The sequence below is a fragment of the Pinus tabuliformis genome, chromosome X, assembly GCF_031772625.1.
Source record: "Pinus tabuliformis cultivar Carrire ecotype Pingquan chromosome X, CPIR1, whole genome shotgun sequence".
NCBI lineage: Eukaryota > Viridiplantae > Streptophyta > Pinopsida > Pinales > Pinaceae > Pinus > Pinus tabuliformis.
In genome coordinates this window covers 389,110,210-389,125,433 of record NC_142308.1, presented here as the reverse complement: position 1 = coordinate 389,125,433, position 15,224 = coordinate 389,110,210, and the positions used below count along the sequence as shown (strand labels likewise).

The 15,224-nt window shown below is 37.8% G+C and overlaps 1 protein-coding gene across 2 annotated transcripts in view; it reads left to right on the top strand.

Annotated features, from left to right (window-relative positions):
* Nucleotides 1-6,083, top strand: part of LOC149140172 (RNA pseudouridine synthase 4, mitochondrial-like) — a 96,763-nt gene extending 90,680 nt beyond the window's left edge. Inside the window, exons 9-10 of one of the 2 annotated variants that reach the window (XM_089446878.1) lie at nucleotides 5,040-5,086; nucleotides 5,670-6,083. In XM_089446878.1, coding sequence (XP_089303004.1) covers nucleotides 5,040-5,086; nucleotides 5,670-6,035 — 413 coding nt within the window. In that variant the 3' untranslated portion in view covers nucleotides 6,036-6,083. The remainder of the gene's footprint in view (nucleotides 1-5,039; nucleotides 5,087-5,669) is intronic. The other variant, XM_089446879.1, reaches the window with a different exon arrangement.
* The last annotated feature ends 9,141 nt before the right edge of the window (nucleotides 6,084-15,224 follow it).

Here is a 15,224-nt window from a genome sequence, read left to right as displayed (position 1 = left end):
TTTTATATTTTATCAACTTGTCCTTCTATGAATGTCAATGCTTTCATTGCCTTCTTAGCTCCCTGTGTTTGTTTCCTTGCTTCTTCTAGTTGTGATCTAATAAGGGAGGAGACCTCTTCCTTGTATTGACCAATCTCTGCTTCAAGTTGTTCAAGCTCTTGTGCCTTTGTTCAAGGTGGCTTGACAAGGTATCTTCTCGTTTCGTTGCCTTATCCAATTGATTTGTCATGGATATGACTTCTTCATGATGCTTTCTCTTGTTTTGATGAAATTCTTCCTTAATCTTGGCGAGCTCCTCATCTCTTTCTTGTACTTTAAGCTTGACAAGGTCAACTTCCTTCCTTGTCTTGTCCTGGTCACCAACTTGCGCTTTCTTCTTAAGTTCCTCATTTTCGTTTTTCAAATTGTTAATCTCTTCTATGGCAGCCATAAGTTTAGTGAGGAGATCTTCTTCAAAATCTTCTTCATTCTCTTCATCTTCTAGTTCTTATTTAGCCTTGATTTTATCACTCTTATCTTTAGCTTCCTTGATGGGCTCTAGATTTCCTTCTTGTTTTCCATCATTTTCTTGACTAGAGATCATTGTCAACGCTCCTTTTGAGTGAAGATCATGAAGTTTATTCCATATGTCTTTTGTTGATGAACATTTTTCAAAATTGGCCTTCATAGAATCAGGTAGCCCATTCGCTTTCATTGCTCTTGTATTATGTTCCTTGGATTCTCCATCCATCATGCTATCAACAATCACCGATTTACAAACTTCAATGCCTTGAGTCTTTAAGGCATTCCTCATTCTTGCCTCCCATATATCAAAGTTTCCATTGAACAATGGAGCCTTCACAAATTGATTGACTTCAATTTCGGTGGTTGAGGGGGACACATCTTTAGGAGGATTGGAGACTTTCTTCCTTAGCTTTGCCATTTGTATTCTAAGGATCAACCTTCAAGCTGCTAGCCTTTGAGTGAAGGTACTAGCTCTGATACCAATTGTTGGAAATACTGAGAGGGAGGGTGAATCAGTATTTCTTTTCAATTGTTACTTTTACCAGTTAGATCACTTATATTTAGAACACAAAATGAACAATAAAAATAAATGTTTTTATTAATTTCTTCTTTACAATAAATCAAATACAATATATGTAGGGCTCCAACCTTAGATGAAGACACCGATCTTCAATTCCCCAGGCTCCAACCTATAATGTGCCAAGCGCCGACTTGGACTTTTCAAGGCGCCAACCTCAAGGGCTCCAACCCTATATTTGGTTCAGGCTCCGACCTGGTTTCTTGAGGATTCTGATCCTCTAGGGCTCCAACCCTGTATTTGGTTCAGGCTCCGACCTGGTTTCTTGAGGATTCTGATCCTCTAGGGCTCCAACCCTATATTTGGTTCAGGCTCCGACCTGGTTTCTTGAGGATTCTGATCCTCTAGGGCTCCAACCCTACCTTCCAAGGCACCAACCTTGTATTTTTGAGGCTCCAACCCTTGCTTTACTTCATCAAGATGTGTTTAGTTGTACTTCACGGCTCCCAATGTCTTCTTCACCGAGCCCTATCAATCTTCAGCGATGCCTTCACTTAGTCTCCACGTCACGTCATCAATGACAACCTTGTTTTTCACATGAAGGTGTCACCATTGCTCTTCATATTACCCAAACAAAACTTCTTCAAGGTCACCTCATGACGGGTTCAATGTATCATCATCTCCTAGGGTGCCTTCAGGAACAACTTCTACAAGTCTTCCAAATGTCTTCAATTATCCCTCAAGGTGTCTTCAATGGGCTGCTAGATGACTCTCCAAAGTATGCTCAAGAATATTCCCAAGGAAGCTACAAATCCACTTCAAGATATACTACTTCAAAATATCTTCAAAACAATGTCTGATGGACTGCTCTCAAACAATATTCAAATCAGCTATACCAAGATTAGTCTTCAAAGCAAAGCTTCACAAGTTCCAAAGATAATCCTTCAATTTGTCATCATGACAATGTTCCAAAGTAACTGCCAACCCAAGTCTGCTTCTAGGACTGTTTCAAGATGTCTACATAATGCTGCTCTAAGGTTCTGTCCAAACAATGCCTTCAAGAATGCTTTATCAGCCTGCTGCAATAAGCCTTCAAAATATGCTTCAAGAGAGCTCAACATTTCAACGTTTCTATCCAAATAGGTCTTCAAACACAGTTGGTCTTTTTCATCCAAGTCTTCAAGTGAACCAAAACACTGTCTTTAAATCTTTTAGACTGCTCTAGAGAATGCTCTTCGACAGGTTGTGTCAAGACTTAAACAAGCCTTCAATTGTTCTGCAAAAACAAAGCTAATATTGTGCTTCCAAGACAAATTCAATACTGTGCATCTAACCAATGTCTTCAAGAGAGTTTTCACTGTAAAAACAATCTGAATTATGTCCCTCCAACCAAGGTCTGCTAGAAGACTTTACTGTAAGACAATCCAGCACTGTGTCTCAAACAATTCCAAGGCTGTTTTTTCAACTCAGATTTGTTCACAAGAGAAAATACCATATATCTTCAACAATCTAATTTGCAGCAGTTGAGGAATTCTGCACAGTTTTGAATTTATCTTCAGAAAGATATTACAGGTCCAAAAAACTTGCTTGCTCCACAAGTCTGAGGCCTATACTTTACTTCTGTACTTGGTCTGTGACTTGTCTCACGCCTGAGCTTGTTCTAAGGTCTGGTCTTTCACTTTCATGCCTGGTCTGAGATCCTTCCTTACTTCCTGAGTTTAATCCGAGGTTCTTCACCAAGCTACCACAAGTGTCGCTGCCAAGGTTTGAGTGTCCTCAGGATTGTGATCTGGACTGTAGTCGAGTTCTACACCAGCACAGAAAACTGTTCTCGCACCTGTCTACTGCTGTAATGAAGAAGCCCAATCACAGAGAGTATTTGCCAAAACTGTATTCTATATCGTCCTCCTCGGCCTTCTGTGCTTCTAATCCGAGCTTTGTGCTCCTTCTCTGAAATGATCACCGAAATGTAGTCCGAACTGTATATATATATTGATTTTGCCTAAAATCTGAAGGGACACGTCTATTTGAAGGAGGCCGACATGAGAGGCCTAGCACAGGTCGGCTTAAGGACCAGATTAATATTCCTAACTTAAAAAATTAATATCTCCCAAACTATTTGGAGTTTCGGGCCAAGTTATTGCTCATTTGAAAGCTAAAAATATGCTCTAAAGGATGTTGAAGGTCTCATAGAGAAATTCTGCCTCTAATGTAGTAAAAAATATTTTTTAATGTGACTGGTCATTTATTGGTGCAGAATTGGAGGTAGGGTCATTTGCCTTCTTCATCATAGGGTCACCATATCATAAATGATATGTCGTCAAACATATGCTACATCATGTAGTCTTCCATTATTAGGATCACCAGAGGTAAGGTCATCAAGGATTATGGCTTCACATTATCAAAGGTTTGTCATGTCATCATGTGTTTTTCATCAAGATCATCGGAGGTAGGACATGTCATCATGTGTATGTCACATAAGTCATCAAGAGTTTCTAGATCATCAAGGTGTCTTGACATCTTTATCAAACATGAGTTATAGTCATCCTCTGGCATGTCAAGAATATTTGCCAATGCCAAATTGACATCAATGACAACCTAGATTAACACTTGTGGTCTTCATATACATATAATTTGGTAATTGTTTGATGAAAGATAAAAGAAGCCAACATAAATCACAAGTAATTATCAAGAAAGAGAATCAAACCCTAATTCATATAAGCATTGGTTTCTTAACAGCCTAGACACCATCAGTTCAAACTCAGGTTTCTTTTCATTCCTGGGGAGTTAAACTAAGTGTCATATACCAATAACAACTGCCAACGCACTCAGCAGATTGATCAATCATCCAAATCACCCCTTAATCTACGTTAGAACACCCAAAACATTTAGGAAAAGCACATGTTTGCAAAATAGTTACAGTTCTTGTCAAATAGTGACCCACCTTCCTTCAAGAGGATGTCGGATGATGAGAGGTGTCGGACCAGTGCAAATAGTGGAGGAATATGGCATATCATCGTATTTTGAGCAATGTAGGGCTGCTGGCTAGCTGGCTGTCCAAAGGAGGAGAAAAAATTTCTCCTGTGGGGTTACCTACTTTTTGGTGGGTAACAGGTCCTCGATCATGCAAGGAGACTTTTCAGGTGTTATTGTCTTCTAGAAGGTTTTTTTCATGGATGAGTTTTTGTTTCTTTAATCCAATTAGGCATCAACAAATGCTGAGTGGCCTTAGGACTTTATAGTTAGCAAGAACAAATATGGGTTTCCACTGAAAGGATTTGCACTCATTACCACAAAACTTGTTCATTGGTTAGTTCTTGAGGGATGATAAATTTTACATGAATCGATTCTATAAGAGATGAAGTGCTGCACAGCTTCCTCCCCGGGGGTTAAAATATGGAATCAGACTTCTGTCACACCAAAGAAAGGGATTCAAAATTAGAAAGGTGGTCTAGAGACTAGAGTGCACTTATTGTAGGCGATTTAATGTCTACGATAGTAATGAAGAAGTGGATAAAGAAGACGATGACTTGGATCTAAAATGCATAAAGAAAAAGTACGTGTGATTTACAAGTGGGAGTGGCTAGGGTGGTGCAAGTGAAGGATATATAGTAGGAGAGAGAGAGACAAGGAGGTCTCCAATTAATTCAGTTTATTAGCCTTGTTAGCTCAAAAACCTGTCATGGAGTTTTCTTATGAATTTTCTTAATTTAGGCCCAAAATTACTACTGGTCTTCAGAAAACAAATGGATCTGATAACTCCTTTGAAAAATTATTTTGATCTATGTGCTCTGGTTAGCATTCTCAATTTATGAAACTTTCCATTTAAAAAGTTTAAGGCATGTCAATGACTTTGGTTGTACATGCATGTCTGTGCTCGGTATTTTACATTAATATAATTTATTTCTTCCTCGTATGTCTTTGGGCAGTTATATCTTATAAGCAACCTTTTTTGCAGTTTCTTTTTCCGATCTCCATAATGCTTTTTAGTAGATTTATGCGGTACATACTTGTGCAGGTTGCACATGGCTAGAGCTGTGTACATTTACCGGGAGAAAACATCAGGTGTGATTTGCTTGGAATAACATTTTGTTTTCTTTTTTTTTGTGGATCAGAAGTAGAAGTTTAGTGTCAAAAGCAGGAAAATTTGTCAGTCTGCACCATTGGTGAGAGCTGGGTTTAGACAGGAAAATGAGAGTGAGATTGAGCATTATTTCATAACAGAGTGAACATGATAAGGGGAAACTTCTGAACTCAAGAGTAAGGATGTTTTGATGGTGACCGGCCTATCAAAAACCAAAATATGCTTTACCTGCCTGCGCAAATGAAATTGTGTAACATTTCTATTGCAGCTTTCTGTGATCTATACTGCACACTGAACTTTGCAATCTGCACTCTACTTATCATAGCTAGATCTGGTTCTCTGTTATTAGTCCCTTTTTTTTGTACCATCTCATGTTAGCAAGAACTGGCACATTTTATACATATTGCAGGTTGAGTGGATATGTGTAAATACCTGTGCTTGCAGCATAAGACATTTTACTATTTTTCTTTTCTGTTATATGCTTTTTTCAGTTGATGTTTGCTCCTTTAATTGCATAGTCTTTATGATAATCCAATCTAACAGGCTAGATCTTATATTTTCTAGGTTCGAGTTCATTGTGCTGAAGCCTTGGGGACACCTATTGTGGGAGATTATAAGTATGGATGGTCTGTTCATAGAAGCTGGAGACCGATATCCCAAAGGGATATTAATCAGGGGGTTGAGAAACAGTATAACGCACCTCATGAGGCCAGTGTGGAGAATGGCAGTGTGGTATCGAAAGAACCTTTGCTACATCTTCACTGCAGGCAAATAACGTTGCCCAATGTCACTGAGGCACTGGAACAACCAGATAGTGTAGATCAGAAACAATCAAAACCCAACGTGCTTAAATTTGTTGCACCGTTGCCTTCTCATATGGCAGCGAGTTGGGATTTTATGTCTTCATGTATAGTTTCACAGCAGAAATAACAATCTATTTATTTAATATTTAGAAACGGTTTGTTCTGTTTGTGGCTATATCTGCTTTAAGCTATTTGGCAAAGAAATGCTGTTATAGAATTCATCTATTATACTAGATATTGTTATGTGTTTAGTCTTCCATTACAAAACATTTGTTCACGATTCCGTTAAATTCCATGTACCTTTCTATCTTGGTAGGAATGCTGCTTGGAATTGCAGGCCATACTGAATGTAAGTTTTTATTGTAAAGTGAAACTCTATTTACGCTCAAGTTTAACACCTAAAATTATTTATAGTTTACTATCCATGTTTCCATTGAGACCATTTAACTAATCATTCTGGCCCAAGGAGCCTTTGCTGAGGATAATCTTATCTGTTAGAATCCCTTGTAAATTGCATAAGACTATTATTAACCTAATTGGGTCAATGGGAAACAACAACATACCTGGTTTTTACTGTTACTTTTAGAGTGTACAGGGTAAGATCTTGGTAGAAGTATTTAAGAAATAGATAAATTCATTTATTGCCATTGTACTACCCCTATGAGCATGAACTTAAAAATTAAGTGGTAAGTGGTTTACATTCGATTACTTTGGAGTTTGTGTAAGTAATAAAAATAATATAAAACTGTGCACTTGGGGTCCTGTCTCCGTGGGAACATCATGGGGGCAATGAAACAACAAGATGGGACGTAAGGGTGGTGAATAAAATAATTTTTTATTACAATGTCTAGCTTCCATAGCATTCATATCGCTTTATATTATTTGTTTTATGTTTGTTTCCCAAGCTAGCTTTATGTAGGAGCACGTGGCCTCCAAGCACGTCATATATTTATTTATTTATGTAAGCCCTAGGAAAGGATTCATTCTCTTTGGGGGTTAAGGGAACCAAAGAGGAGGTTGCTAGTCAAGTATGTTGAGAGACCCCACACATTAGTTGAAAGAGGTGTTGGTAGCCGAGGATGTTGGTATGCTAAATCATGGAGAAGAATGTTGTCATGGTGGTACATTGTGAGACCATTTGTGTAGATTGAGGTGACGCTAGTAGGCGATTTGTTAGCATTGAGGTTGCACTGTTTAAAGGTATGTTGTTGCGGAAAGTTTGGTTATTATCCCTGTATGAGAAAATCCATGATTGTGAGCATTTATAATTGCTACAATTGAGATTTATTGGCTTCAAACATTGGAGATTTTCCTAGTTAGCTTGCATCACAGCATTGAAGAGAAGTGGGATATCCTGAGGTACTTTTTAGTAGTGAAAGGTGTTGGAAAATGTAACTATGTTCGGTCTTCATTAATGTACTTGAGTCATAATGAAATGTACTTAGAATAAAGAAAATATTTTTTTATTATTGTAACAATGACTTATGGGTTTCATACTTGGGTCATCATTATAGTCAAACGCTTCATTGTGGGCTCCTATGATTAATATTGAGTTTATAGAGTCATTGTACATTCAAAGAGACCCTTCTTGGGCTTTTGAATCATGTAAAAAGGCTTAGTATTGAGTCAAATACGATTTATGTATCCTCCACACCAAGTTGGCCTAGAAGAGATCAAGTCAACCTAAAGACACTTATTCGACCCACAAGAAGCCTATAAATACAAACTCGTCGAAGTCATTTGGAGCATCATCATCTCAAGCTAGTTCAATATCTCAAGAGTAGCTAGAGAAGTGTGAACTCTGTTGTCGGAAAGCCAAAAAAAGTGCAAGTTTGGGGAAGTCTAAGGAGAAGAAGAAAATTGAACTTTTGGTGCCTCTCTTTCTCTCTATTTCATGCCCTCGATTGGAGATCGAAGTCTTCCAAGTTTCAAAGTTGCCGGAAGCTACTGCCTAGTCGAAGTTGTTGGAAAGGGGTTGAAGATCTGGGAGGTTGACTTGGTGTGGAGGGAAGGTTTGGTATTTGTCTAGGGTGAAGAGTCTACTATTGAAAGGAAGAATTTCTTGATAGGGTTTTCCCCTCGAGGGGGGTTTTTCCTTGGCATAATGCCTACATCTTATGTCTCTTGTTTTGTGATCTTCATGCACACATAATATGGTAATTGCTTGATGAAAGATAAGATAATAAAGAAGTAAAAGAAGCCAACACACTCACAAGTAATTATCAAGAAAAGAGAATCAAACCCTAATATAACTACTTTAATTTTCCAACATGGTTTCAAAGCTAAGGTCAGGAAGAGTCAAAGATCACTTTGTTGACATGAATTCTCCCTCGTTGATGAACTATATAAGAATGGGTATCAACAATGCTGGAAGTTGGATCAACAAGGTCATCTACTACTTATTCAACAAGGTCAAGAGTCAAGGGTTCTTGGTTGCTCTTATAGGTTCTCTTAGTGATGACAATGCATGGATCATTGATAGTGGAGCATCGAGACACATGACACGTGAAAGTAAACAACTTCATACACTATCAAAGGAGTCATCTTCTCATGCAATGGAATTGGGTGACAACAAAAGCTTATGTTATTAGAGTCCTGGGATCAACATCGTTGAAGCTAGATAATGGATTGAAGTTGCATCTCAACAACATTTGATATGTTCCAGGTTTGAAAAAAAAAATTGCTTTCTATTTCTTGTTTAGAAGATAAAGGGGTAAGAATTGCTTTTGTTAATGGAAAAGTATTAGTTTGGGGAAAAGACTCTAGCATTGACAAAGCTAGGCTTATTGGAGTTCGTGAAGGAAGTCTTTATAGAGTCATTACAGCACCTCCTCAAGCTCTGGTTCATATGGAAACAAGTCCCATTGAGCTATGGCATAGGAGGTATGGTCATCTACATTATAAGGTCATCTCTACTCTCAGTCAACTGGTTCATGGTATTCCTAACATGAAGTTAGATCATGAAGGTGTGTGCAAGGGATGCTCTTTGGGAAAACATACAAGAAATCCATTTCATAATAGTGAAACTAGGTCTAAAGAGATATAGACCTTATCCATTCCGATGTGTGCGGGCCTATGTCTGACAAATCACTTGGAGGCCATATCTACTATGTGACATTCATTGGTGACCATTCTAAAAAGACATGTCTCTACCTCCTCAAAACAAAAGATGAAGTATTTGATAAGTTCAAGGAGTTTAGGGCTGAAACCCTAACCGAAAGAAAGATAAAAGCTCTGAGGTTTGACAATGGTGGGGAATACACTTCTAAGGAATTAATTGCATATTGTAAGGAAACAGGTATTAAGAGGGAGCTCATTGTTCCTTATTATCCCGAACAAAATGGATCCACTGAAAGGAAGAATAGGTCAATTGAAGAAGGCATTCGAACTATGCTCCTGGATCAAGATCTACCAAAGTTCTTATGGGGAGAAGCAACGATTGCAGCTGTATACATTCAAAATAGAAGTCCTCATAAGAGTCTTGATAATACAACACTTGAAGAAGTATTCATAGGAACGAAGTGAGTGTGGATCACCTCTGAATCTTTGGAAGTCCAACGTATATCCATGTCCCGAAAGACAAGGGAAAGAAGTTGGACTCTACAAGTATCAAGGGAATATTCGTTGGTTATATTCTCTCCTCAAAAGCATATAGAATCTACATAAAGGAAGGAAGACACATTGAAGTAAGTAGGGATGTCATATTTGATGAGAATCAAGCATACAAGAAATCAAGGGATATTCTTATTGATTATGATGGCGAAGAAGTTCCCATCATGAAAACTCTACTACAAATCTCAAAGAAGAAGAACCAAGTGAGCCTATTCAATCGGTGGTCATCCTAACCACAAAGAAGATGACAAATTGGTTGAAAGCTACATTGGAAGATGTTGAAGGACGTGAAGTTGCGAAAGGTTCCTTCGGGGAAAGTAAGAGACCAAAGAGATATTTTGGCTATGCTGCATATATGACAAAGTTAATTGAAGCCGAACCATCTACATTCAAGGAAGTTGTGCATCAAGAGGTTTGGAAGAAAGCAATGCAGGAAGAATATCAATCCATCATGAAGAATGGGGTTTGGGAGATCGTTCCTAGACCTAGTGACAAATCGGTTGTCACATCTAAGTGGATCTATAAGATCAAACATGTTGTTGATGGAAGTATAGACAAGTACAAAGCAAGATTCGTTGCAAGGGGTTTCTCTCAAAAGGAAGGCATTGATTATGAAGAAACCTTTACACCCACAGTAAGGTACACTACCATTAGAACGTTGGTTTCATTAGTTACTACAATGGGGTGGAATATTCATCAAATGGATGTTAAGACCACATTTCTGAATGGGACCATTGATGAGGAAGTGTATATCGAACAACATGAGGGCTTTGAAGTTAATAGCAGGGACTCTCATGTTTACAGACTTAGGAAGGCCCTGTATGGCTTGAAGCAAGTACCTAGGGCATGGTATGCAAGGATGGATGCATATTTACTTAGTATTGGATTCGTGAAGAGTTGATCTGGATCTCTACATCAAGGTCGTGAATAATGAGCCCATCATTATTCTACTATATGTGGATGATCTATTCATCACAGGTGTGGAGTGAAGAATTCAAGAATGCAAGAAAATGTTGGCCGCTGAATTTGAAATGAAGGATCTACGACTGATGCACTATTACCTAGGTCTAGAAGTATTGTAGAGACCTGGGGAGATATATTTGGGGCAAGGAAAGTACATCATCAAGTTATTGCAAAAATTCGGGATGATGGATTCCAACCCGATGACTACTCCTATGATCACCAACCTCAAGAAATTGAGGGGCTCCGACTCTAGTCTCGTGGATCCTACCTCATATCGACAGTTGGTGGGTTCCCTAATGTATCTTATAAATACTAGACCAGATATATGTTTTGCAGTGAACATTCTTAGTCAGTGCCAGCTAGAGCCTCGTCATGATCACTGGATAGTTTCCAAACATATATTGAGGTATCTTCGTGGCACTATACATCACTGCCTAAAGTATGATAGTAAGGAAGTCAAGCTAATTGGCTTCACAGACTTTGATTGGGGTGGCAGTGAGACCGATGGAAGGAGCACTACCAGAGGATGTTTTAGTTTGGGAGCTGCTATGATTTCATGGATGAGTAGGAAGCAAGATCTCGTTGCTTTAAGTAGTGCTGAGGCAGAATATGTGGTTGCATGTGAAGTAGGAAAAGAGGTTGTTTGGTTTAGGAAGCTTCTGATAGATTTGTTTGAGAAGTCTCTAGGTCCTACTGTGATTAATTGGGACAATCAAAGTTGTATCAAGATGTCTGGAGATCCCATGTTTCATGCTAGGATGAAGCATATCAACAATAAGTTCCACTTTATTAGGAACTTGGTGCAGGATGGGATCATGAAGTTGGAGTATGTCTCGACAGATGAACATGTAGTAGACATACTAACAAAGGCTTTTCCTAATAAGAAGTTTGAATATCTAAGGAACTTGTTTGGTTTGGTAGATATTGTTGATTGTATTGATGATAAGAGTGTGGAAGATATTTGTTGAGCCTTTGCGAGTGAAGCATTGTCTAGGAAAACATTTGTCTGACACTTTGTGTTAATGTCTAGGTCTCGAAGTTGGAAAGGCAGTGTTGGTTATTGAGCTCTATTTTTGGATACAAATATGGATCTTTGGGTTGGTGGTTAGCAAGTCTGATGGTACCTAGAGGGGCTGAAAGCTTGAGTCCACCTTATTCCCCTTGGATAGATTGTCCTAGTTAGGAATCTAGTCCATGGCATTGCGGTGCCTAAATTGTTGAGAGACCATGGGATAGATTTCCCTGGTCAAGAATCTAGTCTGTGGCATTGTGATGCCTAAATTGTTGAGAGACCAATGGATAAATTTCCCTGGTCAGGAATCTAATCCATGGCATTGATGTGCCTAAAATTCTTTGTGGTTCATATAGTTTGAGATCCTCCATTGTATTTGTACATTATGAATACCTCCCTAGTTAAGAAGGAGTGTTGGAAAACGTAACTATGTTCGGTCTTCATTAATGTACTTGAGTCATCGTGAAATGTACTTAGAATAAAGAAAAGAAATTTTATTATTGTAACAATGACTTATTAGAGCATGGGTTTCTTGATTGGGTCATCATTATATTAGTCAAAGTCCCCATTGTGGACTCCTAGGATTAATATTGTGTTTATAGAGTCATTGTACATTCAAAAAGACCCTTCTTGGGCTTTCGAATCATGTAAAATGGTTTAGTATTGAGTCAAATATGATTTATGTATCCTCCACACCAAGTCGGCCTAGAAGAGATTAAGTCAACCTAAGGACACTTATTCGACCCACAAGAAGCCTACAAATACAAGCTAGTCGAAGTCATTTGGAGCACCATCATCTCAAGCTAGTTCAATATCTCAAGAGTAGTTGGAGAAGTGCGAAGTTTGTTGTCGGGAAGCCAAAAGAAGTGCGAGTTTGGGGAAGTCTAAGGAGAAGAAGAAAATCGAACTTTTGGTGCCTTTCTCTCTTTGTTTCGTGCCCTGGATTGGGAGATCGAAGTCTTCCAAGTTTGACTATTGTCGGAAGCTGCTGCTTGGTCGAAGTTCCTAGAAAGGGGTCGAAGATCTGAGAGGCTGATTTGGTGTGGAGGGGAGGTCTGGTCTTTGTCTAGGGTGAAGAGTATCAAAGAATACTATTGAAAAGAAGAATTTCTTGACTAGGTTTTCCCCTCGAGGGGGGTTTTTCCCTGGCATAGTGCATTAGGGGAATTTTGAGGTCTAAAATGGGCCTTCTAAGGAAATTATAAAATAATAGTGGAAATAATAAAATAAGATTAGATCACATCATCAAATTTTAGAGGGAAAAAAGAAAAAAAATGATTTTTCCAACTCATATTTTCAACTTATCCCCGGATGGGTTTACTCAAATTTCGAGTGGAAACACTCGTTAGATGAAAAAATTGATTCTTCATCCAATGAGTACCCATGTTGCATAATTTTGATGGACCCTACTACATGAGAAATACATGAAAAACGAGTACCCATGTTGCATAATTTTGATGGACCCTACTACATGAGAAATACATGAAAAACATGATTGCAATCACATTTTTTCATGTATTTCTCGTTTTTCGTGTAGCAGGGTCCATCGAAAGTATACAACATGGGTACTCCTTGGATGAGGAATTAAATTTTGCATCCAATGAGTACTTTTGCTCGAAATTTGAGAAAAACCTTAGGGAGATGAGTTGAAAATATAAGTTGAAAAAGTAGTTCTATTATTTTATTATTTTTTAATCTTTTCACTTTTTTACTCCAAAAATGGTGAATCATCTTCCATGGTTGACATCATCATCTTGAATCCTATTGGTTCTTATAAAGTTTATTTTGGTTGTACATTTTTCTTAGGAGGCCCATTTTAGACCTCAAAATTCCCTTAATGGCTTACATTGTGTCTCTTTTTTTGTGATCTTCATACACACATAATATGGTAATTTCTTGATGAAAGATAAGGTAATAAAGATGTAAAAGAAGCCAACACACTCGCAAGTAATTATCAAGAAAGTAGAATCAAACTTGAATATAACATTTTTGATTTTCCAACAAAACGGATCCCATTTTCTTGTGTTAAGCAACATTGCGGGGCAAGGAAATGCAGAATTCCTTTGCATGAGTAATAGTGTGAGCCAAGTGAGGTAGTCATAGCCATAGACAGTGAAATTCCCTCTTGTTTCATTCCTTAGCACCTACTCAAGCTGCTACTTATGGATAGGTGTCGATCCCATGGAGCTATTTCCCCAAATGTAGCTAGTGGCAATGAAATTATTGATTTGTATTGTTTATATTTTGGATATTAATGCTTGCAATGAGTGATTTTGTTGATTATTATGTGCTCTCTCACTATGGAAGTTGCAAGTCTAGGAGTGGACATTAAGGCTTAGAGGTGCATGTTGAGCTGCCTAGTAGTGATTCATATGTAGAATTAGGAGCTTGTCATGGTGAAATATTGTAATGTAGGGGATTTAACTCTATATGTGTCCTTTCTATTAATTATCATCGATGCCAATTTGAGGTTAATGGCCTTCTTGTAGGATAGAAGTGACCATAATCATGGAATGTAATTATATGTATGTGAAAGAGCTATATATTAAATGATATCGTAATTACCCATTTCCCAGTAGTTTACTATTCAATGCATAAGCATAAGTATATTTATGCTTTGAGGTGGCTAAATGTTTGGGAAAACAAGGGATTCCATATAGGATGAAAACATTCAGTGTCATTCAAACAATTAGATCAATGATCCTATGTTGATTTTTGTGTAGTATTGGGAGGTAATCTCGCATGCCAAGAGACCTCCTAAGTCAACTTAGCAAAATTATGGAAATTAAAACAAAATAAAACTTATTTTTGGGTTTCATGTAGGCTCAAAAGGAACAACTCAACCCCACCATGAAAGGATGTGTCCCTTGGGGGTAAATACACCTATTTGACTTGTATATATACACATAATGTGACACTTCATTTGATCACTGACTTATCATCGTCTCTCTTTTATAGAAGACACTTTTGAGAGCAGAAAAAGGATGAAGTGACTAAAGTTTGGACTTGGTTTCTAGCACATATTTTTAGACATTTTATTGTAAAACTTGTTGAAGAAGAATTTCTCCTAGAAGAATATTTGTCGGGTTTTCTCCCAAGTTTGGGTTTCCCAGGGAAAGTTTTGTTGTCTCTATTATGCATGGTTGTCTCTTTATGACCTTATTGTTTTCATTGCATTATTATTGAAATATTTTATGTATAATTGCTCAATAATATCGATGACATAATATAAATTGTATGAAGATTATTAAGTAGTAATTATCATATCAGAGGATTACTTTCCACTGTTTTTATTGTAGAAAAATCAACACGGTATCAAAGCCAGAGAGGATTCTGAGTTTGTTTTATGGTTTGTCTAAGGGTGAACAGAAGGACCACGGGGCTAGTCTGAGCCCTAGTCTCGATTGCAATAAAGAAAATCCCAAGACTGAAGTTGAGCAGAGATAACAGACCTGGCTGAGGGTCAGTTTAGAAGGTCGAGCAAAACCAAGCATCATTATGATTTGATCTGAGTTCATTGTTATGATTTGTTGTCTTTTTGGCTCATTGCTTCAAAATTATGATTCATTGACTTGATTTCATGTTGGTCGTTCATATGATTGATTTTGGACAAGCATCTGTAATCAATAAACGAGATTGATTTATTGCAAATTGATGAGTTGGCATTTCCATTTGTGATCAGTCTTCATGGATTACAAATAAATCGGTCTTAGGTTTCATCAAATGAAG